The sequence below is a fragment of the Thalassophryne amazonica genome, chromosome 11 (assembly GCF_902500255.1).
Source record: "Thalassophryne amazonica chromosome 11, fThaAma1.1, whole genome shotgun sequence".
Taxonomy (NCBI): Eukaryota; Metazoa; Chordata; class Actinopteri; order Batrachoidiformes; family Batrachoididae; genus Thalassophryne; species Thalassophryne amazonica.
In genome coordinates, this window is record NC_047113.1 from 34,743,291 (window position 1) to 34,771,227 (window position 27,937).

The window sequence follows — 27,937 nt, forward strand, 5'->3', positions numbered from 1 at the left end:
GAGGGGATGGCAGGGGGAGAGAAGCTGCAGAGAGGTGTGTAAGACTACAACTCTGCTTCCTGGTCCCAACCCTGGATAGTCACGGTTTGGAGGATTTAAGAAAATTGGCCAGATTTCTAGAAATGAGAGCTGCTCCATCCAAAGTGGGATGGATGCCGTCTCTCCTAACAAGACCAGGTTTTCCCCAGAAGCTTAGCCAATTATCTATGAAGCCCACCTCATTTTTTGGACACCACTCAGACAGCCAGCAATTCAAGGAGAACATGCGGCTAAACATGTCACTCCCGGAATACGCTAAGCTAGCGGATTCCTAAAAACACGCAAAGTGAATAATGTGTAAATAATTTAGAGATGATTCAGCAGAAGGAGTGCTTTAGTTAAGGCACGTAAAGATTACACTGGTGTGTATTTTAATTTTGTTATCCCTTTTTCCATATGTGGTTTTAACTGTATATTAGACTACGGGTAACGTGCAATATATTGTTGAATTTTCCATAGGCATGCAAGTATTATTGTACTGTTTGTTACATATTTATTGGTTTCTTGCGACAGAAATGTCTGCAGAACACTTGAACTCCAGGAAAAAATTCCTCTTGAGGAAAATAAAGTGTATCGTATCGTATCGTATCGTATCGTATCGTATCTTGTCTTGTCTTGTCTTGTCGTATCTTATCTTATCTTATCGTTGGAGATGATCAACCTGAAGATACTGAGATTTTCTTTGACAATGATAAGCATAGGATTAGGAATGAACATGTCAGAGGGACAGCACAAATTGGACACTTTGGACGCAAAGTCAGAGAGACTAGACTGAGATGGTTTGGACACATCCAGAGGAGGGATGAAGGATATATCTGGAGAAGGATGCTGAGGACGGAGCTGCCAGGCAGGAGCAGAAGAGAGAGGCCAAAGAGGAGGTTTATGGAGGTGGTGGAGGGCATGCAGGTGGTTGCTGTGGCAGAAAAAGATCCAGAGGGCAGTGTGAGATGGAGATGAATGATCTGCTGTCGTGACCCTGGTGGCAGCGGAAATAAGATCATGCCTTACAGATCAAATATAGTCACAGATTTTACTTATTCATATTAACAAAATGTATTAGATACAGTGTGAATTTTTAATAAATTATTTGTATGTTACTGCTGCAAATAAGTATTTGAACACCTGTGATAATCAATGTTAATATTTGGTACAGTAGCCTTTGTTTGCAATTACAGAGGTCAAACGTTTCCTGTAGTTCTTGACCAAGTTTTCACACACTGCAGCAGGGATTTTGGTCCACTCCTCCATACAGATCTTCTCCAAATCTTTCAGGTTTGGAGTTTCAGCTCCCTCCAAAGATTTTCTATTGAGTTCAGGTCTGGAGACTGGCCAGGCCACTCCAGGACCTTGAAATACTTCTTATGGAGCCCCTCCTTAGTTGCCCTGGCTGTGTGTTTGGGGTCATTGTCATGCTGGAAGACCCAGCCATGACCCATCTTCAATGCTATTGCTGAGTGAAGGAGGTTGTTTGCCAAAATCTCGCAATACATGACCCCATCCATCCTCCGTTCAATACGGTGCAGTCGTCCTGTCCCCTTTGCAGAAGCGCACCCCCAGAGTATGATGTTTCCACCTCCATGCTTCACGGTTGGGATGGTTTTCTTAGGGTTGTTCTCATCCCCGAAACATGGTAAGTGGAGTTGATTCCAAAATGTCTGGTCTCATCTGACCACATGACCTTCTCCCATGCCTCCTCTGGATCATCCAGATGTTCACTGGTGAACTTCAAACGGGCCTGGACATGTGCTGGCTTGAGCAGGGGGACCTTGCTGCCCTGCAGAATTTTAAACCATGACAGCATCATGTGTTACTAATGTAACCCCACAAAGTGTGATCTTGCATGGAATCCCAGACCGAGGGAGATTGACAGTCATCTGGTGTTTCTTCCACTTTCTAATAAATAATCATAACAGTTGTTGTCTTCTACCAAGCAAGAAAAATTAACAGGTCTGTGTGAGCCAGACTTCTTGCTGGTTGGTAGGTGTTCAAATACTTATTTGCAGCAGTAACATACAAATAAATTATTAAAAATCATACATTGTGATTTCCAGATTTTTTTTTTTTAGATTATGTCTCTCACAGTGGACATGCACCTAAGATGAAAATGTCAGACCCCTCCTTCATTTCTAAGTGGGAGAACTTGCAAAAATGCAGGGTGTTCAAATACTTATTTTCCTCACTGTATATCAGCTTTTACTACTACTACAGGCAAATTTATTTTACCTACAGCATTTGCACCGCACTGGTTTCCACAAATGCACTTGTTTTTGCTTTCTCCCTCCTAAATCCAGTTAGATATCCAGACTGGACAGATTATGATACCTTTTTTTTTTGGACATTGGTCAAACACTGCAGTATCTAAGAAATATAGACTCATGCAATACTGCCACCATGTGGCAGAGATTATGCTGAAACTGGAAATGGATTGCACAGCTTCAGTAGTGAAAACCAAAAGGCTGGAAGAGGCTGTAACGTCTGATTAATGAGTAAATGTCATTAGCTCTTGCTGCAGGTATGCTGCTTATAATTTTAATTCCTCTCATTTCTCCTTCTCTTGTCTTTGTGTGCACTTGCAGGATGGAGAGTCTGAGCGCTATGTTTAAGACAGGCCTGTACATTAATGACCTGAGCATGCACGACTCCAGCAGAGACCTGGTGCTGGCAGGCACGCAGCAGTCTGAGGAGCTGAAGAGGGCGCTCATACAGGTTCAGCACACAAACTACATTTTATCTGTGTCCGCTAACTTACATATGTAGCAACTAGGCTTCTTGATGGTTGCACCACTCATCCGAGTGACCTCTTGAGTTTGGATGAGTGGCAAAATGTTTTAAAGACCAACAAGAATTCCAGTTGCTGTAGATTAAACATCTACGTATTTCCTATGTGGATGATTGAGAGCCTTTGTGAACATGTTCAGCTCATTTTTCATTCTGCATTATGCAAATCACCTCTGAAACCCAAATAAGGCTTACAGTCTTTTAATACATGCAAGTGGAATGTGACTCCAGGAGCAGAAGAAGTCTAGCAAGCTGGAGGAGAGCATGAAGATGTTGGACTATGAGATGAAGAAGACTGATGACCTTTTGTACAGGATGATTCCAAAGCCAGTTGCAAAAAGGCTGCGTAAAGGAGAACCTTCTGTCAATACCTGTGAGGTAAGGATGAGAAGACACAAGCGCCATACATATAGATGAAAATTCTTTTTTGCCAATGAAATTCCTGTCTGTCCGACTGTTTGCTGGCCTATATTCCTCCCACATCCTTCTTCTGATTTCTATCAAACTTGGCATGTCAATGAAGTTTGATCCCGAAATTTCCACTAAAGAATTCATTTTGGATAAAGTCAAGGAATTGCATTTTCAATCCAATTTACACCAAATGTGGTACACATTGATGTGTCTATTAGAATAGCTCTGGCAATGTTTGTCAGAGGTCAGTAATTGGGGTGAAGGTCATTTGGGTGCAATGTTAGATTGCCATATAGTGCAGCAGATAAGAGAATATTTAGAGAGGAATCCTGCAAATGGTGATAAAAGCATCAAATTCAGCAGAAATACTCCTCAGACAATCCTCTTTTGAAAAAAACGATTAGCCACTTGAATTTTCAGTTGGCGTTCAGGCAATTGAAGAATTACACAGGAGTCAAAATTAAAAGATGCTCCAATCATATTGAAACCTATACCATATTATTTGCCTGATCGTAAAGATTCCAAAAAGGTATGGTTTGGATGGTCTGCAACTGAGTTCTATGGAGTTATGGGATAAAAACCGCAAGAATGGTGACAAAGTTCAGTGTCGGTTTGTACAGGTGTCAAAAGTTAAAGCTGCTCCAATTTCGGTAAAAAGTAATGCAAATTACTAGTTGAGTTAACACGATTTTAAAAAGGAATAGTTTGGACCATGTATCATCCTTACTTATCATGTTATTGGGTAACATATGTCACATGTCATAGAATCCAATAGACGTAGACCTTGTTTGACTTTTACTTTGGAGACCAAGCATTCAGCACTGTCAAAACTATTCCATTTATTAATCCTATTAGCTCAACCAAGAATCTGCATCACTTTTTACCAAAATTGGAGCAACTTTAACTTTTGACCCCTGTACAAAATGAAACTGACCTTTGTCATTCTTGCTGTTTTTATCCCGTAACTCTATAGAATTCAGTCACAGATAGTCCAAAGTATATCTTTTTGGGATCTTTATGATCGGGCAAGTAATGTGGAATATTTTTCAGTATGACTGGAGCATATTTTAATTTTGACCTCTGTGTAATTCTTCATTTGATCCCTACATGACCACCGATTGAAAAGTCAAGTGGCCAATCATTTTTTTCCAAAAGAGAAGTGTCTAAGGAGTATTTCTGCTGAATTTGATGCTTTTATCACCATTTGCTTGATTTTTTTCAGTTATCTGCTGCACTAATAGCCCTTACTATCGTCATTCCCTCAGTTACTATGAGTTTAGTTTTTTTTTATTAATGGGCAAAAGTAATTAAATGTTTGATTGCTCAGTTCTTCCCCACATGGGTATATGATTTGAAGTGTTACATGCCCCCTCGTGTTCATTTAATTTGATTAAGAAATGCAAAGACTACAATATAGAACCTGATGCATTAGTTCAAGACAAACAGATAAAAGAAGAAGTTGCCTTTAAGTAATTTTTTCGTTAACTCAGATTAAGCAAAAATAAACTTGGGTTGATTTGTGTTACATTAACTGATATTATGTAAGCAACAGTGCCCTCCAGTGGACACCAGGAATGTGCAATTAGCAAGAAAGATTCAAAAGGTACTTGATAGGCATAAATGCCTTTATCTTATTCTGCATGTTCATACATGCCAACATGGCTGAAAATAGGAGGGTCCTTATTCCTCACCTATATCAGAACCTAAAATTTCAGACCTGAATGAATGCAATAGTTTTTACAACATTACTTATGGAAATTTTGCAGACCCACTTATTCAGTCACTCCATTAATCCTATGTATGCACTGCTAATGGAATTGCTCTGCAGCTGGGTGATGTGCATTATAGCATCCATACCACTATGGAACTGCTTTGGGTCCGAGATGGCAACCACCCAGTCATGCAACCAGGCCATCTCTACCTCCTCAAAGTAGCCATCCATCTGTCGCAGCCAGGTCAGACATGGGCATCACCTTGGCTTTTTCAGTTAATGGGATCCTCAACAGTGAGACATGTGCATTCTAGGTAATGCCTAGAGAAGTGCATAATATGTCCAAAATGCACAGATAACATTCCCTCATAATGCAAGTCCTGCACATCATCTGATTCTCCCCAAGTAACCTTTCATTAGATGTTAAGTCATTCCAAAGGACGATATCCAGTCACTGTCCAGCAACTTCATGACTCCATAAGATCTTGACAGGCATCTACCTCAAAGACAAAGGTGCTGCGATAAATTAATGAATATAATTTTGACACATTTACCTCATATGGATAAACTCATGATGACCGAGTCCAGAATGTCTTTGAAAGCCGAGATCTTTGTCTTAATCCAGGACAACTGCAAACTCCATCTTCTATGTCAGTTACTCAACTCCTGCAATCATAGTATTCATTAATTACACAAATACCACAGCTTCGTCTGCAAAGTCAAGGTCAGTAAACCTCGGGTCCCTCATTGACTAAGGGAACAAAGCCACAGCCCAGGTGCCAGAACATATTCCTGAAAAATGCCAGTATTCACTGGGAATAATTCAAAGATTTTGGCTGCGTTCTGCATAACACTAACATTACCTGTGTGTAGGCTGGCAATGATGTCCAGTAACCATTTGAGGAATAGCAGGATGTGAGAGAGAGCAGCCCTATCAACTGTCAGTATTTCCATTTCCATTCAATAAGTATTGACAGAGGTAGGATGAAGTCAGTGTTTGACTTCTTGGACGTGAAACCAGACTGTTCCTGTCACTCAGCAGCAATTCACTGTGACTGAATCCTGTTAAGAATGATCCTTGCAATTATCTTGCTTGGCACAATGATCTTTGTAATACCCCCGTAGTTGCTGCAATCCAGGCGATTGGTCTTTCCTTTCCAGACAGGAACAACAAGTCCTTTCTTCCAGTCAGTAGGGATGATACCTGCCTCCAGACTGAAAAAAAAAAAGATTTTTGTAATGCTATGTAGTAGCCAGGAGAACAGCATCTCTACCCATCTGGAGGAGCGCTGAGTGTGCAATTTCTCTTTTATTTAAATAATTACATTGTAGTTTTTAAATATTATTTGTCCAATTTTTGTTTCCTCTTGGAGTCAAAATATCTGAAAAAATTGTTATTTTGGAGAGACATTTAAGGTTATTCACAAACAAAAATGCCAGGGGTTATAAGATTTTGTAGGAGGACAACAAGCACGTCTATGGCAACACAAGCTTCAGTGGCCGTGATTGGATATACTGTGCTATTGTTGCTTCTCCAGTCACAGTTTTACAGTGGAGTTGTGCAGAGGAAAGACATAGTTTAAAGCAAAACACAAAATGTATGCTTGAATTGGCCAAAAGATGTACACAAATCCAGCCTATATTTCATATGTGTGATTTCTGTCAAATTAAAGACTTCAAACAGCCTCTGTTAGCTCATATTAATCATTTGATCAATAATTCTCTTTATTTGTCATACAATGAAAGGGCAGGACGCGATCCCACGACTTTCTTGTTGTGAGGCATCAGTGCTAACCACTGTTCCACCTGATTCAAGCTAACCTTAAAATTTGCAACCGCTAAGCCGCAAACTGAAAAGTTAACTGTGATAACGCAAAACTGATATTTAAAAAAACCCCCAAACATTTAGCTGAAGTCACTGCTAACTGCTAACCGTGAACTCCTTACTTTATCCTGTGGATTTAGCTTGGGTGGTGGTTTTTTGGCACTAAAATCCTGAAAACAAGCCTAAAAAGCTGAAATTTTTGATATGTTGAAGTGGAAACATGGAGGTTCTCAAAAGGTTTAGCATGCCAAGATCAGCTGTTGATCAATATGTACACAAATAATTCAAAGAATAAAAGAAACTAAACCATAATTTTCATTCAACAAAGGGCTTATACACAGCACAGATCATATTAAATGAATAAGAAACATTATGAAATAAAAAAATACACATGAAAAATAATTTTAATAATCTAATTAATGCTGGCTTGACTTGCTGTTCCATCTCCTCGAGGTGATACTTGTTGCCTTTACACAATGCATTGAATTTGCTTATTAGCAACAGGAACAAATGTATGATTTCATTTCATTTCATTTATTTAGCACACAATGAAAATCCCAATTTACAAAAAAATAAAAAAATTAAAAATGTACATACTTACATACATACTGTGTTGGGAAAGTGTAGGAACACGGACCCACAACAGGGGGCGCAAATGAACGGACAATGGAGTAAGTCAAATAACAACGCTTTACTGTTGTGAATGTGCACAACGAATACAACCAATCACAGAAATGGACAACAGTCAATTCACAAAAGTGTCGTGTGGGCAGGCTCGAAGATAGGAGACGCCTCTCCAAGGTAAGACCGGAACCACACGGCTTCCTCCGCCACAGGACCCCGGGAATACTGGAGCCGCCAAGTCCCGAACTCCCAGGTGGCCACTGCCTCCGCGTGTCGGACCTGGTACTGCTGGCGAGGAACAAAGTACAGTTAGATGGGGGTGCGTTTGCACCCAGGACTCCGAACAGCAGGAAAGTTACCTCCACCTCTCGTTGGAACAGTAATCCAAAAAAACTAGCTCAATCCAAAAAGATACACTCTGTTAGCTTCAATACGTTACCTCTCCGGTAGAAACGATATCTCGGCAATGAGGTGGAGATGCCGTCCTGCTGATATACCCCACTGATGATTGCCGTCAGCTGTCTCAGGTGATGGGTGACAGCTGTCACCGAGGCTGCTCCCGTGAGGCGGCGGCGCCCTCTGGTGCCTGGAGCCCGCACTCCAGGCAGGGCGCCCTCTGGTGGTGGTGGGCCAGCAGTACCTCCTTTTCAGCGGCCCACACAACAGGACCCCCCCCTCAACGGGCGCCTCCTGGCGCCCCGACCGGGCTTGTCCGGGTGGCGACGGTAGAAGTCGGCCAGGAGGGCCGGGTCCAGGATGAAGCTCCTCTTCACCCAGGAGCGTTCTTCGGGACCGTACCCCTCCCAGTCCACCAGATACTGAAAGCCCCGGCCCATCCGTCGGACGTCCAACAACCGGCGCACTGTCCAAGCCGGCTCGCCATCGATGATCCGGGCAGGAGGTGGTGCGCGGCTGTCACACAACGTAGCGTTTGCTCCATTTCTTGATTGGCCCGCTCTGCTTGCCGGTTGGTCTGGGGGTGATACCCGGATGAGAGACTGACCGTGGCCCCCAGTTCCCGGCAAAAGCTCCTCCAGACATGCGAGGAGAACTGGGGACCGCGATCGGAGACGATGTCTGATGGTATTCCATGCAGGCGGACGACGTGGTGGACCAGGAGGTCCGCTGTCTCCTGGGCCGTTGGGAGCTTCGGGAGGGCCACGAAGTGGGCCGCCTTGGAGAATCGGTCCACTATCGTGAGGATGACGGTGTTTCCCTGGGACGGCGGGAGGCCCGTGACAAAATCCAGGCTGATGTGGGACCAGGGGCGATGAGGCACGGGCAGCGGCTGTAGCAGTCCCGGAGCCTTGCGATGGTCGGCCTTGCCCCTGGCGCAGGTGGTACAGGCCTGGATATAGTCCCGGACGTCGGCCTCCAGGGACGCCCACCAGAAGCGCTGCCGGACAACTGCCACGGTTCTTCGCACCCCTGGATGACAGGAGAGCTTAGAGCCGTGACAGAAGTCCAGGACTGCAGCCCTAGCCTCTGGTGGGACGTAAAGTCTGTTCTTTGGTCCAGTCCCGGGGTCCGGGCTTCGTGCCAGGGCCTCCCGGACGGTTCTCTCTACGTCCCAGGTGAGGGTGGCCACAATAGTGGACTCCGGGATGATGGGTTCCGGTGGATCCGACAACTCCGTTTTGACCTCGTCTTCGTGTACCCGGGACAAGGCATCCGATTTCTGGTTCTTGGTCCCGGGCCGGTAGGTGATGCGGAAGTCAAAACGGCCGAAGAACAGTGACCAGCGGGCTTGCCTGGGATTCAGCTGCTTGGCGGTCCTGATATACTCCAGGTTCCGGTGGTCAGTGAAAACCGTGAATGGCACGGACGTTCCCTCCAACAGATGTCTCCACTCTTCAAGAGCCTCTTTCACCGCAAGGAGTTCTCGGTTGCCGGCGTCATAGTTCCGTTCAGCCGGGGTCAACCTGCGGGAAAAATAGGCACACGGATGAAGGACCTTATCGGTCTTCCCACTCTGGGACAGCACAGCTCCTATCCCTGAGTCCGAGGCGTCCACTTAAACCACTAACTGGCGACTAGGATCGGGCTGCACCAGAACGGGTGCAGACGAGAAGCGCCGTTTCAACTCCTTGAACGCGGCGCCGCAACGATCCGACCAGGTGAAGGGGACTTTTGGTGAGGTCAGGGCTGTCAGGGGGCTAACAACCTGACTGTAGCCCTTAATGAACCTCCTGTAGAAATTCGCAAAGTCGAGGAACTGTTGCAGCTTCCTACGGCTTGTGGGTTGGGGCCAGTCTCTCACCGCCGCAACCTTGGTCGGATCAGGAGCGACGGAGTTGGGGGAGATGATGAACCCCAGGAAGGACAAAGAGGTGCGGTGAAACTCACACTTCTCGCCCTTAACAAACAGCCGGTTCTCCAATAACCGCTGCAGGACCTGACGTACATGTCGGACATGGGTCTCAGGATCCGGAGAAAAGATGAGTATGTCGTCTAAATATACGAAGACGAATCGGTGCAGGAAGTCCCGCAAGACATCATTAACCAATGCTTGGAACGTCGCGGGAGCATTTGTAAGACCGAACGGCATGACCAGGTACTCAAAATGACCTAACGGGGTGTTAAATGCCGTCTTCCACTCGTCTCCCTTCCGGATCCGAACCAGGTGATACGCATTCCTAAGATCAAGCTTGGTGAATATCTTGGCTCCATGCAGGGGCGTGAACACCGAATCCAACAAGGGTAAGGGGTATCGGTTACGAACCGTGATTTCGTTCAGCCCCCTGTAATCGATGCATGGACGTAATCCGCCATCCTTTTTCCCCACAAAAAAGAAACCAGCACCCATCGGGGAGGTGGAATTCCGGATCAACCCGGCAGCCAAAGAGTCCCGGATGTAGGTCTCCATTGATTCGCGTTCAGGTCGTGAGAGGTTGTACAGCCTACTGGACGGGAACTCAACGCCTGGAACCAAATCAATGGCACAATCATACGGGCGGTGCGGGGGAAGGGTGAGTGCCAGATCCTTGCTGAACACCTCCGCAAGGTCATGGTACTGCACCGGCACCGTCCCTAGATTGGGCGGGGCTCTGACCTCCTCCCTGGCCTGGGAACCGGGAGGAACCGAGGAACCTAAACATACCCGATGGCAGGTCTCGCTCCACTGAACCACTACCCCGGACGGCCAATCGATCCGGGGATTGTGTTTCAACATCCAGGGAAAGCCTAAAATCACACGGGAGTCACGAAAAACTCGATTTCCTCCCGGTGATTCCCCGACACCACCAGAGTTACTGGTGGTGTCTTGTGAGTGATTGGAGGGAGTAGGGAGCCATCTAGCGCCCGTACCTGCACAGGCGAGGTAAGCGCCACCAGAGGGAACCCTATCTCCCTAGCCCATTTGCTATCTAGCAAATTCCCTTCTGAGCCCGTGTCCACCAGTGCTGGGGCCTTCAGGGTTAAATCCTCATAAAGGATTGTAACTGGGAGTCGTGTGGCAATGTGGGTGTGTCCCACGTGAACGTCTCGGCCCACCCCTAGCTCAGTTTCTAGGGGCGGGCGTTGGTGTTTAACCGCTCGGGGCAGTCCCTTACTTGATGCTCAATCGAGCCACAAACAAAACACGCCCCGCGGGCCAGCCTCCTTTGTGTGACCGGTGCCCTAAATGTTGCCCTACTCGTGTCCATAGCTTCGTCAGCAGGGGGGGCTGTAACCGCACGGAGCGCAGGGGCCGTGTAGCGTGGGGAGGGCGGAACGCGGTCGGAACCGGAAGGGAGAGGGACGACGCGTGCCTGGCCACGCCCTTCGTCTCGTTCCCGACGGCGCTCATTTAACTGATTGTCTAAACGTATAACAAGATCGATAAGCCCATCTAAATCCCGCGGTTCGTCCTTAGCCACCAGGTGCTCCTTGAGGACCAATGACAGTCCGTTTACGAAGGCGGCGCGGAGGGCAGCGCTATTCCAGCCGGACCTTGCAGCCGCGATGCGGAAGTCGACTGCATAGGCAGCTGCGCTCCGGCGCCCCTGTCTCATTGACAGCAGCACGGCTGAAGCGGTCTCTCCTCTATTAGGGTGATCGAACACCGTTCTGAGCTCCCTCACAAACCCATCATATCAACTTCAACTTCAACTTTTTTTCTTATATAGCGCCAAATCACAACAAACAGTTGCCCCAAGGCGCTCCACATTGTAAGGCAAGGCCATACAATAATTATGAAAAACCCCAACGGTCAAAACGACCCCCTATGAGCAAGCACTTGGCCACAGTGGGAAGGAAAAACTCCCTTTTAACAGGAAGAAACCTCCAGCAGAACCAGGCTCAGGGAGGGGCAGTCTCCTGCTGAGACTGGTTGGGGCTGAGGGAAAGAACCAGGAAAAAGACATGCCGAGAAGGGGGGCAGAGATCGATCACTAATGATTAAATGCAGAGTGATGCATACGGAGCAAAAAGAGAAAGAAACAGTGCATCATGGGAACCCCCCACAGTCTATGTCTAAAGCAACATAACCAAGGGATGGTCCAGGGTCACCCGATCCAGCCCTAACTATAAGCCTTAGCGAAAAGGAAAGTTTTAAGCCTAATCTTAAAAGTAGAGAGGGTATCTGTCTCCCTGATCTGAATTGGGAGCTGGTTCCACAGGAGAGGAGCCTGAAAGCTGAAGGCTCTGCCTCCCATTCTACTCTTACAAACCCTAGGAACCACAAGTAAGCCCGCAGTCTGAGAGCGAAGCGCTCTAATGGGGTAATATGGTACTACATATGTCAGAAGGAGCCGTGAACTTTGCTCCCAGAGCGCTGTAGCCCAAGCGCGTGCCTCACCACGAAGCAGATTTATCACATAAGCTACTTTGCTAGCGTCAGTCGCGTACATGATGGGACGCTGTGCGAAGACGAGCGAACACTGCATAAGAAAATCCGCGCACGTCTCCACACAGCCTCCGTACGGCTCTGGGGGGCTTATGTATGCTTCAGGGGAAGGTGGGAGGGGTCGTTGGACAACCAGTGGAATGTCGTTGTTACGCTCAGGTTCTACGGGAGGGAGAGCCGCAGCGGCGCCCGGAGGGCGCGCTTCCACCTGCGCGGCGAGAGCCTCCACCCTGCGGTTCAGGAGGACGTTCTGCTCGGTCATCAAATCTAACCGAGTCGTGAAAGCGGTGAGGATCCGCTGCAACTCACCGATTACCCCTCCTGCGGACGCCTGTGCGCCTTGTTCTTCCATTGGCCGTTCAACAGCCGGTTGACGCCCCTCGGGATCCATGACGCTGGCCGAGATATCCTGTTGGGAAAGTGTAGGAACATGGACCCACAACAGGGGGCGCAAATGAACGGACAATGGAGTAAGTCAAATAACAACGCTTTACTGTTGTGAATGTGCACAACGAATACAACCAATCACAGAAATGGACAACAGTCAATTCACAAAAGTGTCGTGTGGGCAGGCTCGAAGATAGGAGACGCCTCTCCAAGGTAAGACCGGAACCACACGGCTTCCTCCGCCACAGGACCCCGGGAATACTGGAGCCGCCAAGTCCCGAACTCCCAGGTGGCCACTGCCTCCGCGTGTCGGACCTGGTACTGCTGGCGAGGAACAAAGTACAGTTAGATGGGGGCGCGTTTGCACCCAGGACTCCGAACAGCAGGAAAGTTACCTCCACCTCTCGTTGGAACAGTAATCCAAAAAAACTAGCTCAATCCAAAAAGATACACTCTGTTAGCTTCAATACGTTACCTCTCCGGTAGAAACGATATCTCGGCAATGAGGTGGAGATGCCGTCCTGCTGATATACCCCACTGATGATTGCCGTCAGCTGTCTCAGGTGATGGGTGACAGCTGTCACAGAGGCTACTCCCGTGAGGCGGCGGCGCCCTCTGGTGCCTGGAGCCCGCACTCCAGGCAGGGCGCCCTCTGGTGGTGGTGGGCCAGCAGTACCTCCTCTTCAGCGGCCCACACAACATACTGTACATATATATATATATATATATATATATATATATATATATATATATATATATATATATATATATATATATATATATAAAGTAAGAATAAAAAAGAAAAAAATACAATATGAGAATACTGTGCAGGGGAGAGGTAGAAGCCAAAGAGGCTTATCAAAGACCGTCTCCCAACAAAAACAAAAAATGTCACAACAGTAAACAAAAGGATTAGGCTATATCAATTCATAAAGTGTAAAACGTGTAAATCAATCAAAACCAAGTAATATATTGACATTATAATTACTCATATAGGAGCTTTGATTTTAATTGACTTTTGTATCTATTTAAGGTGATGGATGGATTTAAAAGATGTACTGTATTGTTTCAAGATTTAACACCATGATAGCTGATGTGACGCTGATAACGAGTTGTTCTGTGCAAAAATAAATGCAAATCTGAAGTCTGCCTTGTCGAATAATTATGAATTTGATGGTAATGCACAAAATAATATTTAATAAAAAAAGGCCAACTAATATCATGAAGTGCTCTGAAGACAAATATACAGGTCAGGAAAATATTTATATGATAGATATTTAAGAACTGCAATTTGAAAAACAAGGGTGCACTTGGAGCACAAGGTTTCAAAAAAGAAGCTATACGAACAAATTTTTTTCTGCAAAAGAAAAATTTTGTTTATATAAGTTGCAGAGGCGCTTCCCCATAAAACACTGCAATAAACCAGATAATGATAAACTAAATTATAATATAATGTTAAAAGACATTTGTAATGTACATAATATCTTATTTTGCTTATGATTCCAATTGACTTAATTATTTGTTTACAAACATATTCGGTATGTTCTTTCCAACACAATTTGTCATCCGTCCATACACCCAAGAAACATATAGAAGAGACCCTTGATATTTCTTCATTGTCTATGTAAATTTTAATTTGATCATGATTATATTTTTTATTGCCAACAAATAACATGAAATTAGACTTATTTATATTTAACGATAATTTGTTAACTTTGAACCATATCGAATAATTCAAGAGATCATTATTTAAGCTTTTAACCAAGCCATGTGTATCTTTTCTGGAAATGAAAAAGGTAGTCATTAGCAAACAACAATGGAAATGTTGTGGCAGAAACGGATGCAAAATCATTGATATATATTAGAAATAAAAGCGGTCCCAAAATCGAACCTTGAGGAACTCCACAATCAATAGAATTAATTTCAGATTTCAAATTAAGAAAAACATACTGTTTTCTCTCTAATAAATAATTACTAAGCCATTTATAAACAACAGCTTTAAATCCATATTTATTTAACTTAGAAAGCAAGATTTTATGATTTACTGTATCAAACGCTTTCGAAAGGTCTAAAAACACACCAATTCCAAATTCGTTGTTATCTAAGGCAGCATAAATTACTCAGGCTTTAAAAACAATTTTGACTGATCTACTTTATTCATAACAATTAAATGATAGCTGACTGAAAGTAGCCTGAACAAAATGTAATGGAGGTTAACTGGTCTGCCCATGGATTTCAGAGTTAGCTGAAAAGCTAATCTGCTAATGAAAAAACTGGCTTCACTAATTGGCTGTTAGTGGATTAGCTGAACAATGACCACCACTGGATTGAAACTATATGCTATGATATGAAAGAACAAAGTTATTCTACGTTAAACAATATTGTTTAAGAGAGCAAGAAGTTTAGAGAGAAAGGCATTCCATTGGTATGTAGTAGGCATCAAAAATGGCTAACGTTATCACTTTTCTCTCAGGTGTTCCCAGATGTGACCATTCTTTTCAGTGATGTTGTGGGATTCACGCGCATCTGCAGCCACATAACTCCACTGCAAGTGGTTTCCATGCTCAACACCATGTACACTCTGTTTGACACACTCAGTGAAAAGCATCGAGTCTTCAAGGTTTGGTTTTCTTCTCTGTTCACTTTGTCCATACGAGCTGTTACACACAAGCCACAGTGTCGCTCTGTGTAACAGGTGGAAACCATTGGAGACGCCTATATGGTGGTGGCCGGGGCACCAGAGAAGACCAAGTTCCATGCCCATAACATCTGTGACATGGCTTTGGACATGGTGCGCTCTATTGATCACCTGAAAGACCCCTCCAATGGCAATAACATACAGATTCGCGTAGGTAGGTAAGATATGTGTGGGTTGTGTGCAGGTGAGTGTTTGAGTGGACTGATCTTTTGTTATGGTCACAGGTATCCACTCTGGGATGGTTGTTGCAGGCGTAGTCGGCCATAAGATGCCACGTTACGGTCTGCACGGTGACACGGTGCACACTGCATCTGCCATGGAGAGCAATGGCAAGGTAGAGAGAAATAGTAATTGAAAGAATCATAAATGTGCAAGAGAAAGAAGATGAGATGTAAATGAGAGATGAATCAGTCGCCTCTAGTTTTGTTGTGACTGGTCACTCTGTTTCAATCAGGAGATGCACATCCAGCTCAGCAGTGCCACCTACGAGCACCTGAAAGGAAGTCACTTCATTTTTGAAAGGAGGGGTGTCATCACTATTAAGGTCAGAGGTGAAACACCACAACTTTACCCACCATCTGTAAACAGCATCTAATTCATCATTGCTAGCTACCCATCTACCCATGTCTATCTTTTCAGTTGTAACATTTTGGATTCTGATAGGTACACATGGGGATCAGTGAACCTCCTATTTTGGGCAGTGTTGGCGTCTTTTAACATATAAATTAAAATAAAGACAGATAGGCCAATCATATTGCTTGGGAGGCCTTCTAACTAATTGCAGGGTCCTGGTGGCCACTGGAGGCCACTGCTGCTTGTGTTGAAGTCTGACTTCACAGTTACTTATGCTGTTGTGGCACCTTCTGGTGTATGGAGTGCACACACTGAAAATCTGTATCAGCCATGCCACAGGAGAAGTAGACAGAGAGAGGGAGCCAACACGAGTAGTAGTAGTCCACTTTTACTCATAACTATGTAACAGTACCCGGTGGCATGAAGACAGGCAGGACTACAGCAGTTTGACATTTGACCTTGTCCTTTACCCAAATGATTGACTTCTGGCTGACCTTACCAGGGTAATTATGGAATGCACCTAAGTGTGTGCCACATTCAGTCCAAACCGGGTGGAGAATCACATTCTTGACCTTTGTCAACATGAATTCTTTAAGAGCAGTTTCGGGGTCAAATCTCAATGACGTACCAGGTTTGGTAGAAATCAGTCAAAGAACCTGGGAGGAGTAGGGGAACAAATACACAGATAAACCAAGATTTTGACCTTTTACCTCCAATGACCAGGTCTTTTGCCAAAACAACCCCCTTAATGGAATTTCTGGGATCAACCCATGTGAATACAGCAATTTTGGAGGAAATTAGCTCAGGCATCTTGGAGGAGTAGTAGAACTAACAAGCACACACAAACAAATGTTTCTCAAGTTATACTTGTAGTAAGATATTAAAAATCAGCTGTGTGCCCCAAACACTGTAGCTGTCAGGGCTGCATCCTTCTAAGGTTACATTTGTTGGTTGCATATGTCATAAGTTGTGCGCCTAGGCTGTCTTATTTCAAAGGCTTCTTGGAATGGGACCGACAAATGCAGCCTTCTTTTCCCAAAAGCAAAGGACACAAGAAGTGCTGTATCTCCCAAACTGGGATACAACCTGTTGCTGGTTTGACTTGACCGTCAATTTTATGAGTTTGATTCTGAAAACGTTTGAACACTTGGGTTAACGACATATTAATCAAGTACCACATTTCCTCTAATCTCCTGTTGCTGTACTTGCAACTCCGTTTTCACATCTTTCTTTTTTCAGAATCTTTTTTCCTACTCCCTAAATCTTTTGACTCATCCCTCTTTTTTTAAGGGCAATGTGGAAATTGAGACGTACTGGCTGAAGGGCAAGAGGGACAAGGATGGGAATGCTCAGGCTGCGTGCCCACAGTTTGAGACCCAGACCATCAGTAAGGCCACCATCCCAGGACCTGAGGGCACAGGGGAGGAGACAGGACTGGTACCAACATGGCTGTGTGGAGTACATGTTTATTTGATCCACTGCCACCCAACAGCCTTTCTGATTGAATGAGGCATTTCTGTCCAGGTTTTCCCACTGGAGGCCAGGGAGAATGAAGATGAGTTGAAATGTATTCACTCCAATCGTATCAGAATGGCAATTTCTGGCCATTTCCTGGAGGAGTCCGTGGAGGGGTCTCAGGCAGAGGAGTCTCGGGTGGAGATGTCTGTTCAAAAGGTAAAAATGACAGAGAATGTCATACAGTAGGTACCAGATTAAAAAAAATGAAATTTACTGATTTATAGTATTCTGTTGTGGTTTCTGCATACCAGTTCTGAATATAAGCTATTATATATTTATTGAAATATATATTATTTAGTGTGAATGTTACCAGTGCTTCTTTGCAACTTTTGTGTCTTCTGCAGTGTTAGATTCAGTTAATCAGGCTGCTCTCTGGGACATCCTGACAATTTGTTGGATGCCCAATAAGTTAGTGTGTATCATAACCAGCCTATACACAAATACTATGAGTGCTCTACACAGTGGCGATAAAGACTCTGAGTTCTGCCCAGTGAAAACTGGAGTTGGGTAGGGATGTGTTCTGGCTCCTACACTGTTCAAAGCTTGCATCAACTGAGTATTGGGTAGGGTTGTGGAAACCAGACATCTTGGCCATGTGGCACATTTCTTTATGCATAATCCAGTGCATAGATGAGAGAAGAAGGAAGAAGGGCCTTTTTTGTCTTATCCTTCTTATGTCTTATTACTTATTATATTATATATACCTTTTTCTTGAGCTGCTTGGGTGGGTAGAGAGAGTTCCTGTTATGTGTCGGACGCAGCTCGGAGAACCGACCAGCGTTTGAAGGACCCAGTATGAAATAAGCAGAGCACGGTACAAAGGCTAACTGAATTTAATACATAACAGTGATAATATAATAACAAAAAGGTGCGGCCTGGCGTGGTGCGCTCCCAGCAGCGCTAACGGTCCGGAGCCAGAAGTTGTTTCGGACCCAAGGACCCCGCCGACACCCCCCAGGTGGCCGCAACAACCGAGTCTGTGAAAGAAGGAACCATTATGTGAGTCCACACTCTACACACAGAACACTTAAAGGTGTACAAACAGCAAACACTTCCTGGCTTGATTACTGATCAGCTTCCCAACCTGCAGGCATGGAACAATCAGTTCACAAAACTCCACTGCAGTGAAAGCTGATACATGACTAACATACAGCTCAATACAATAAGGTGTGAGGGACACCACATTTACTGACTGTATAAATGTTAGTCACAAAATCTAACGTACCTCAGGAAGTGTGCTGACGAGCGTGAGACCTCACCCCCTCCTCTTTCACAGACTGTGCATCAAACCTGGACGTTCTCAGCATCCGCTGCTGATGAGATGGCTCCCGAGACGACGATCTCACCCGTCTGGTCACAAGGTCGAGTCTCTGGCAAATACACACTGTGCACTCCAGTCTTAAATGCCAACATGTTCCAATCCATCCAGATGCACCACAGCTGTGAGTCCTGACGAGTCGCAGGTGATCAGGGTGAGGTCCTGACAGCCTCAGCAACACAGCCACTCAGTCCCAAACGCACGCCACCTGGGAGGAAAACCAAAAGACAGAAACAAACCGGCAGCCAGGCCCCCCCAGCCATATAACAGTTCCCATGGGATAAAAAAGCTTTTTAACCTACCATCCCTGGTTCTCAAGACCAGGCACCTAAGTGGTTCTACTCTACTCTTTTCTACTCTCCTATTTTACTCTTCCTTTTTAGATATTTAGATATACCTTTGTATACTGGCATAGTTCCACCTTAGAATTGGAATATAAGATATACCTTACTGAATTTTCATGAATACATACAACAAACTTTCTCCTCTGCAATAAACCCATTCTAATTACAATTAGACACAATCCAACCACTAGAAGCAGTGGACAGCCACAGTGCAGTACCTGGGAACCAACGCCAGATTAAGATACACTGCCTTGGGCAGGGGCAGAGAAATGAGCAGACCCTAGTGAGTTATTTACTTATTGATAGTGGGAGGAAACTGGAGTGCCTGGAGCATACACACACACAGACTTGGGGACAATATGCAAACTCCACAAAGGAAGGAACTGGGCAGGGGTGGAATCGTACCTTTGACCTTTTTGATGTGCTAACCAATGAGTCACGAGGCTGTCTTCTCCAGTTACTGGGGTCTTCAACACTCAGGTGCCTCAGTGGCTGGAGAAGGCCTAATGCACACCTGGCTGCGGGAGACTGATGGTTACTTTGGAGAGGTGGCGATGGACCAATTGGCTACTGAGGAGTTTACCATTCAGGACCCAAGGCGGTTCCACGGTATTGTGGATGTGGCAAAGTGCAGCACCAGCACATGCTTGTAGACTTGACTTGATGTAATTATATAATAATATATAGTAACATTATATATTAGAATGTTGATTTCTGATTCTGGTTATATGATAAAATGAAACTTTCCTTCCTCAGTCCCACTATAATGATTCTCTGCAGGACGGAACTGAGGACTCTCACCTGGAAGTGGACTCACCTGTGTCTGACTGCCGAGACTCCAGGACAGATTCCCGTCACAGCTCTTGTGACTCTCACAGTTCAAAGAGTAACATGTGCTCCTTGTCCTGATTCATGTCAGGGTGGTGGTGCCCATTTAGGTGCTCGCTGATAGTCTGGTAATTCTGCCTAGAATTTCTAAACCCTTTGAAATGCAAGCCAATGAATATTCCTGACATAAGTGTTTTTGCAGAGAGTGTTTCCTGTTGAGTCTTGAAATTAGAGATCACATCTTGCTGCTTTTGCGCCTTCTAAGTGTGATATTCTTAATAGAACATCACGGTAGAAAACTTGACATTTTCATTGACCTTGTGTGATATTTCATTGTGCACCTTAAAGGTGTACACCCATTTGATCTCACACTAAATTTATTTTAGGTTGAATACACAAATTACAGCTATTTTTACTGCTAGGGGTTTGTTTTGGGGAGAATCCATGCCAAATATTGTTACTTTGCCCTGTGAGATTTTTCAGTCAGTGTGAACAAGGAAGCCCACGTGAAAGCCAAGGCTTAAAGATCACGCTGCATTCCATGGAAACTGGGATTTCAGATTTTCAGATTTATACCAAGAAAAAAAATTCATTCAATAAAATAAAATTATAAAAATGTTTGTCTTCCCACACACTCATTTTGGTAACACAATTAAAACTGCTGTCATTTTAACTGATGCTGGTATTGATAACTGACACAGGAGACCCATGTGAGCCTTACCGGTGTCGCCGACCGAACGGTCCCCCTAAAAATTGGTCCCCCCGATGATGCGGTTCACAGATTAACACCTTGTTTCGGCTTCAAACTGCACACCAGTCATTATCTATCTCAGAGACAGACATCTGAAGCTTTAGTACAACAATCATTTCCACATATGATCAGAGCGCTGCAGCTAAACAAGCTGCTAGCTGATGCGTTCACTGCGCGTCAGACATTTCAAAGTGTCACGGAATTTCACCCTGTTTCTGCTTAAAATGGCCTAGTTTCTGCTTAAAACTGACTTTAAAATGATTTAAGAAGGTTTATCTTTATCATCTGATGGTTAATAATCCCATTAATCCATTTGATTGCTTTGGGTGAAGAGACTCTGTCTCAGACGTGCTGCTGTGATCCGAAATGACGCATGCGCAGATGCAAAAGGTGGACCAATTTTTAGGGGCGGACTGTTCAGTCTGTGACACCGGTACCCAGCAGATATTCAGCAAAATGTTTATATGAAATGTGGCCAGGTTTTATTCGAGATCCACCAAAGGCATCTCTGGTGGCCTTTGTTTATGAGTAGTCTATTGTTGTCCTTTTAGTTTCCATTTTATAATTTTTTTTGTAGGGAGGGGAGGAAAGGGGGCTTTCAGCCACAACAAAAGAGCTACTGCATTTGCTTGGCCCCAAAATGCTAACGCTAGGATATATGCCCTTTGACTCTGAAATGGCATGGTGTCTTTTTTAGCAATTTTTATGTGGTTTGAAATTCAAATTTTTTCCAGAAAAGGCAAATTTTGAACACATTGATGATGTAAGATTGTACCTTCATATATCTTCAATTGCTTACACCAATTTAAGGTTATGGGGGACTGCAGCCTATCTCAGCAGTCACAGGGCATAAGGCGTGGTACATATTAGACAGGATGCCAGAATGTCACAGGGCCACATATGGACAAACAAACACATGCACACCAGCACGCACACCCACGGACAAGGAATCCATGCAAACACAGGGAGAACATGCAAACTCCACATAGAAAGCCCACATGTGGGAATCGATCCCATGTGCTGCCCAGATTCTACATCTTCAATTTAAAAAATATGGAACAAAATTATACAGTAGTGATGATCAAGAAAATTCTGTGGCTTCAATGGTAACACTGGGGGTGGTGGTGGGGGGAGCAGTGGGTACACCCTGGACAGGTCACCAGTCTGTCGTAGGGCCAGATTACAGATTAAATAATAAAAAAAGAAAGTATGTCAGTATTAATACTTTTAACACTTGACCATTTAAGGCCTCAGTGAGCTTTTATGAAAGACCAGACCTTGTAGATTTGATATCATTTTTTGTTCTATGAATAAAAGTCTGACTTCTCTGTCTACTTCATCTTGTACAGCTGAGTTAATGTTCCTCTTATTCTCATCACATATCTGACAGCGGGATTTTGTGATGTGACTGCTGAAAAAGCACTGATTACTCTGTTGCTGACTGTTCTACCCCTTAATGCCGCTGGCATTTACTTTTATATTTGTGTTTGGGGAGTTTTTTATTTTAATTTGTATTATTTTCTTTATTATAAACAACTGCAAGCTTTTATTGTTCATGCGCTTCACATCCATGTATTAACATCCTTTATAATTCACTCTTCTATTCTGAAAAATCACCTATACTGCGTGAACTAAAGTGAACAATTTCACCCAAAGCTAGAGTGTGTACCTCTGTCATCAATAATCCACCATTTCTGGCTCAAAGCCAAATTGTATTTATCAACCTGGTCTCACGTCAAGTCATGATTCAGCAGCACGAAATATACATTAATCTATTGGTTCGTGATATTGTGACGAAAAGCGCCTCATTTTTGTCACGGCAGCACAAATTAATTCTAATTCATTCCGTGATGCTGGGGGGGTTGGGGTTTGTTATGGTTAAGGTGGGGAGAAAGAATAAGATTAGGTTATGGTTATGATTAGGGTTAGGGTCAGGGTTAGGAGTGGGATTAGGAATAGTGAGTTAAAAAAAACCCCCGTCACGAAAATTTGACTCATTTCATCACAGGAGCACGATAAAAAAACATAACAAAACATGAGACTGGGCTGCATTTTTATGCAGACTCTGGAACAAGCTTCCAAAAGTTGTGACAAACAACAGTGTTTGTCATCATTAATGTGCAGTACCTGTGAAAAGATTTAATATCATCCCCAGCCACACGTTCTATCCATTCTTGAATTCCAGTTTTGCTTTCCTGATTTGTTGTATATTTCTCATCGTATTTTGGGCCATCATATTTGTCTCCACTTTTGCTAGTTTATTAGCTGACGCTGATGGGAAAGCAGGTGCTGCGTCCTGCAGGTGGCAGACAAGCCTATGGGATATTACAGAGGCAAAACAAAATTACTTTTTTAATTGGTCTGGTGCATCAAGTTTAACCACCATCTAGTCACTTCATCCTTTTTAATTGCGCTATTAATCCGGTGTGTTGCAAGAGGATAGCAGTTCCTGTTTTTGAGTTACTGCCTTCACAAACTGGCTGGGATGGATAAACCCATTTATATTTTTGCTCTAGAAGCCCTACGCTGTTACCAGGGTGGGGAACACACTCACTCATCTTCAACCGCTTACTCCAATTAAGGGTCATGGAGGAGGGGGAGTTTGCTGGAGCCTATCCCAGCAGTCTTTGGGTGTGAGGGGGCAGGGAACAGAAACATTAAACACAACAATTCTACATTAACCATAGGATATGGATCATCAAAGTTTAATGGATTGTTCTTTTTCAACACATACTTCCACAAATGTGCATAAAAATGAATTATGTGTAACATTTATAAATGCTGCTCCAGAGGACAGTGATAAGACAAGACAACTTACAGGGAAATATCAGTTCAGTGTCCCACTCAGATGATGTTTCCTACTGACTGGAAATCAGAGGAACTAGGTTTGAAGGTCGTGTCCTCGCGCTCTGGGCTGCATCCGTTGGCTGTGCGCGCATCTTTTGGGGATGAACCGATGGAGCAGTGAAAACAGAAGGCACAGAGGAAGGCCAGCAGCAGCAGGAAGCAAACTGCACAAAAAATGACAATGATCAGAATGGTGTGCACTTGTATGTGTGTGTTTTCCCATGGGAGCAGCATAGAGGTCACAGGACGGAAAGTCGTGGTTGTGGTGAAGATGGAGTGTGGAACTGCTGTGGGTGACTGGCTGACCTCTGTCATGACAGTGGAACGTGTGGCCTCAGCGGCTTAGAGACAAAACAAATACAGCACACGGTTTGAAAGCATTTGCCATACAAAGTTTTAGGGACTTGGAAAATAATTATGTAAATTATAAAAGTTTTCTAAAAGTGATGCAGTTTTTATTTACCAAAAAACAACATACAATATAAAATGAAATGAAGAAAAAAAAAAAAAAAATCCCCAACAACAACAGAACCTTCAGGAAAATTTGATGTATCTACAGTTTGCTTATAAAACAGCATCAGTTATCTTTGCACAACCTAAACTGTAAAAACAACAACTAAAAAAGTGGGAAAATTCAGCTTCATTAAATTTTTAATTAGAACTTAGTTTCTTAACTTTTGTAACAGTTGTATAACACCAACTAATATTGTGTGTTCCAATAACTTACTTTTTATCTTCAAGCAAAGTTGAAACGAGAGTAGGCTACTCACTAGGTGTTCACAGGAAACAGTTATTTATTTCTACAGTAGTGTTCAGAATAATAGTAGTGCTTTGTGACTAAAAAGATTAATCCAGGTTTTCAGTATATTTCTTATTATTACATGGGAAACAAGGTATCGGTAGATTCAGCAGATTCTCACAAATCCAACAAGACCAAGCATTCATGATGCTTCATGCACACTCTTAAGGCTATGAAATTGGGCTATTAGTAAAAAAAAAAAAGGTAGAAAAGGGGGTGTTCACAATAATAGCAGCATCTGCTGTTGATGCTACAAACTCAAAACTATTATGTTCAGACTGCTTTCTTAGCAATCCTGTGACTCACTAAACTAGTATTTAGTTGTATAACCACAGTTTTTCATGATTTCTTCACATCTGCAAGGCATTAATTTTGTTGGTTTGGAACCAAGATTTTACTCGTTTACTAGTGTGCTTGGGGTCATTGTCTTGTTGAAACAAGACAATGACTCTACTGGTGGTTGGCTCTCACTGCGGTATTGTATCACTTCCTGTTCCGGAGCACAGCGGTGTTTTTCTGTATCTGTTAGCTGTTTAATCTGCGCAGTTAGATTGATCTAGTTATCTAGATTACGATTTGTTTCCCAGTGTAATCTTTACGTGCCTTAACTAAAGCACTCCTTCTGCTGAATCACCTCTAAATTATTTACACATTATTCACTTTGCGTGTTTTTAGGAATCCGCTAGCTTAGCGTAGCTACTAGCTCTTAGCCGATTTAGCATGGCGGCTTCTCCTGTCTCTCCCGCACTTTTCTGCTCTGGGTGTGAAATGTTTAGTTATTCCTCGGCCTCCTTTAGCAGTAACGGTACTTGTAATAAGTGTAGCTTATTCGTAGCTTTGGAGGCCAGGCTGGGCGAATTGGAGACTCGGCTCCGCACAGTGGAAAATTCTACAGCTAGCCAGGCCCCTGTAGTCGGTGCGGACCAAGGTAGCTTAGCCGCCGTTAGTTACCCCCTGGCAGATCCCGAGCAGCCGGGAAAGCAGGCCGACTGGGTGACTGTGAGGAGGAAGCGTAGCCCTAAACAGAAGCCCCGTGTACACCGCCAACCAACCCGTTCACATCTCTAACCGTTTTTCCCCACTCGACGACACACCCGCCGAGGATCAAACTCTGGTTATTGGCGACTCTGTTTTGAGAAATGTGAAGTTAGCGACACCAGCAACCATAGTCAATTGTCTTCCGGGGGCCAGAGCAGGCGACATTGAAGGAAATTTGAAACTGCTGGCTAAGGCTAAGCGTAAATTTGGTAAGATTGTAATTCACGTCGGCAGTAATGACACCCGGTTACGCCAATCGGAGGTCACTAAAATTAACATTAAATCGGTGTGTAATTTTGCAAAAACAATGTCGGATTCTGTTGTTTTCTCTGGGCCCCTCCCCAATCGGACCTGGAGTGACATGTTTAGCCGCATGTTCTCCTTGAATTGCTGGCTGTCTGAGTGGTGTCCAAAAAATGAGGTGGGCTTCATAGATAATTGGCAAAGCTTCTGGGGAAAACCTGGTCTTGTTAGGAGAGACGGCATCCATCCCACTTTGGATGGAGCAGCTCTCATTTCTAGAAATCTGGCCAATTTTCTTAAATCCTCCAAACCGTGACTATCCAGGGTTGGGACCAGGAAGCAGAGTTGTAGTCTTACACACCTCTCTGCAGCTTCTCTCCCCCTGCCATCCCCTCATTACCCCATCCCCGTTGAGACGGTGCCTGCTCCCAGACTACCAATAACCAGCAAAAATCTATTTAAGCATAAAAATTCAAAAAGAAAAAATAATATAGCACCTTCAACTGCACCACAGACTAAAACAGTTAAATGTGGTCTATTAAACATTAGGTCTCTCTCTTCTAAGTCCCTGTTGGTAAATGATATAATAATTGATCAACATATTGATTTATTTTGCCTAACAGAAACCTGGTTACAGCAGGATGAATTTGTTAGTTTAAACGAGTCAACACCCCCGAGTCACACTAACTGTCAGAATACTCGTAGCACGGGCCGGGGCGGAGGATTAGCAGCAATCTTCCATTCCAGCTTATTAATTAATCAAAAACCCAGACAGAGCTTTAATTCATTTGAAAGCTTGTCTCTTAGTCTTGTCCATCCAAATTGGAAGTCCCAAAAAACAGTTTTATTTGTTATTATCTATCGTCCACCTGGTCGTTACTGTGAGTTTCTCTGTGAATTTTCAGACCTTTTGTCTGACTTAGTGCTTAGCTCAGATAAGATAATTATAGTGGGCGATTTTAACATCCACACAGATGCTGAGAATGACAGCCTCAACACTGCATTTAATCTATTATTAGACTCTATTGGCTTTGCTCAAAAAGTAAATGAGTCCACCCACCACTTTAATCATATCTTAGATCTTGTTCTGACTTATGGTATGGAAATAGAAGACTTAACAGTATTCCCTGAAAACTCCCTTCTGTCTGATCATTTCTTAATAACATTTACATTTACTCTGATGGACTACCCAGCAGTAGGGAATAAGTTTCATTACACTAGAAGTCTTTCAGAAAGCGCTGTAACTAGGTTTAAGGATATGATTCCTTCTTTATGTTCTCTAATGCCATATAACAACACAGTGCAGAGTAGCTACCTAAACTCTGTAAGGGAGATAGAGTATCTCGTCAATAGTTTTACATCCTCATTGAAGACAACTTTGGATGCTGTAGCTCCTCTGAAAAAGAGAGCTTTAAATCAGAAGTGTCTGACTCCGTGGTATAACTCACAAACTCGTAGCTTAAAGCAGATAACCCGTAAGTTGGAGAGGAAATGGCGTCTCACTAATTTAGAAGATCTTCACTTAGCCTGGAAAAAGAGTCTGTTGCTCTATAAAAAAGCCCTCCGTAAAGCTAGGACATCTTTCTACTCATCACTAATTGAAGAAAATAAGAACAACCCCAGGTTTCTTTTCAGCACTGTAGCCAGGCTGACAAAGAGTCAGAGCTCTATTGAGCTGAGTATTCCATTAACTTTAACTAGTAATGACTTCATGACTTTCTTTGCTAACAAAATTTTAACTATTAGAGAAAAAATTACTCATAACCATCCCAAAGACGTATCGTTATCTTTGGCTGCTTTCAGTGATGCCGGTATTTGGTTAGACTCTTTCTCTCCGATTGTTCTGTCTGAGTTATTTTCATTAGTTACTTCATCCAAACCATCAACATGTTTATTAGACCCCATTCCTACCAGGCTGCTCAAGGAAGCCCTACCATTATTTAATGCTTTGATCTTAAATATGATCAATCTATCTTTGTTAGTTGGCTATGTACCACAGGCTTTTAAGGTGGCAGTAATTAAACCATTACTTAAAAAGCCATCACTTGACCCAGCTATCTTAGCTAATTATAGGCCAATCTCCAACCTTCCTTTTCTCTCAAAAATTCTTGAAAGGGTAGTTGTAAAACAGCTAACTGATCATCTGCAGAGGAATGGTCTATTTGAAGAGTTTCAGTCAGGTTTTAGAATTCATCATAGTACAGAAACAGCATTAGTGAAGGTTACAAATGATCTTCTTATGGCCTCGGACAGTGGACTCATCTCTGTGCTTGTTCTGTTAGACCTCAGTGCTGCTTTTGATACTGTTGACCATAAAATTTTATTACAGAGATTAGAGCATGCCATAGGTATTAAAGGCACTGCGCTGCGGTGGTTTGAA

General features: G+C 43.7%; 1 protein-coding gene across 3 annotated transcripts in view; it reads left to right on the plus strand.

Annotated features, from left to right (window-relative positions):
• Positions 1-20,590, plus strand: part of LOC117520743 (soluble guanylate cyclase 88E-like) — a 48,024-nt gene extending 27,434 nt beyond the window's left edge. For 2 of the 3 annotated variants that reach the window (XM_034182059.1, XM_034182060.1), the window contains 9 exons: positions 2,616-2,745; positions 3,049-3,195; positions 15,074-15,220; positions 15,296-15,452; positions 15,523-15,632; positions 15,753-15,842; positions 17,162-17,308; positions 17,396-17,545; positions 19,808-20,590. In XM_034182059.1, coding sequence (XP_034037950.1) covers positions 2,616-2,745; positions 3,049-3,195; positions 15,074-15,220; positions 15,296-15,452; positions 15,523-15,632; positions 15,753-15,842; positions 17,162-17,308; positions 17,396-17,545; positions 19,808-19,960 — 1,231 coding nt within the window. In that variant the 3' untranslated portion in view covers positions 19,961-20,590. The remainder of the gene's footprint in view (positions 1-2,615; positions 2,746-3,048; positions 3,196-15,073; positions 15,221-15,295; positions 15,453-15,522; positions 15,633-15,752; positions 15,843-17,161; positions 17,309-17,395; positions 17,546-19,807) is intronic. The other variant, XM_034182061.1, reaches the window with a different exon arrangement.
• Positions 20,591-27,937: the final 7,347 nt, after the last annotated feature.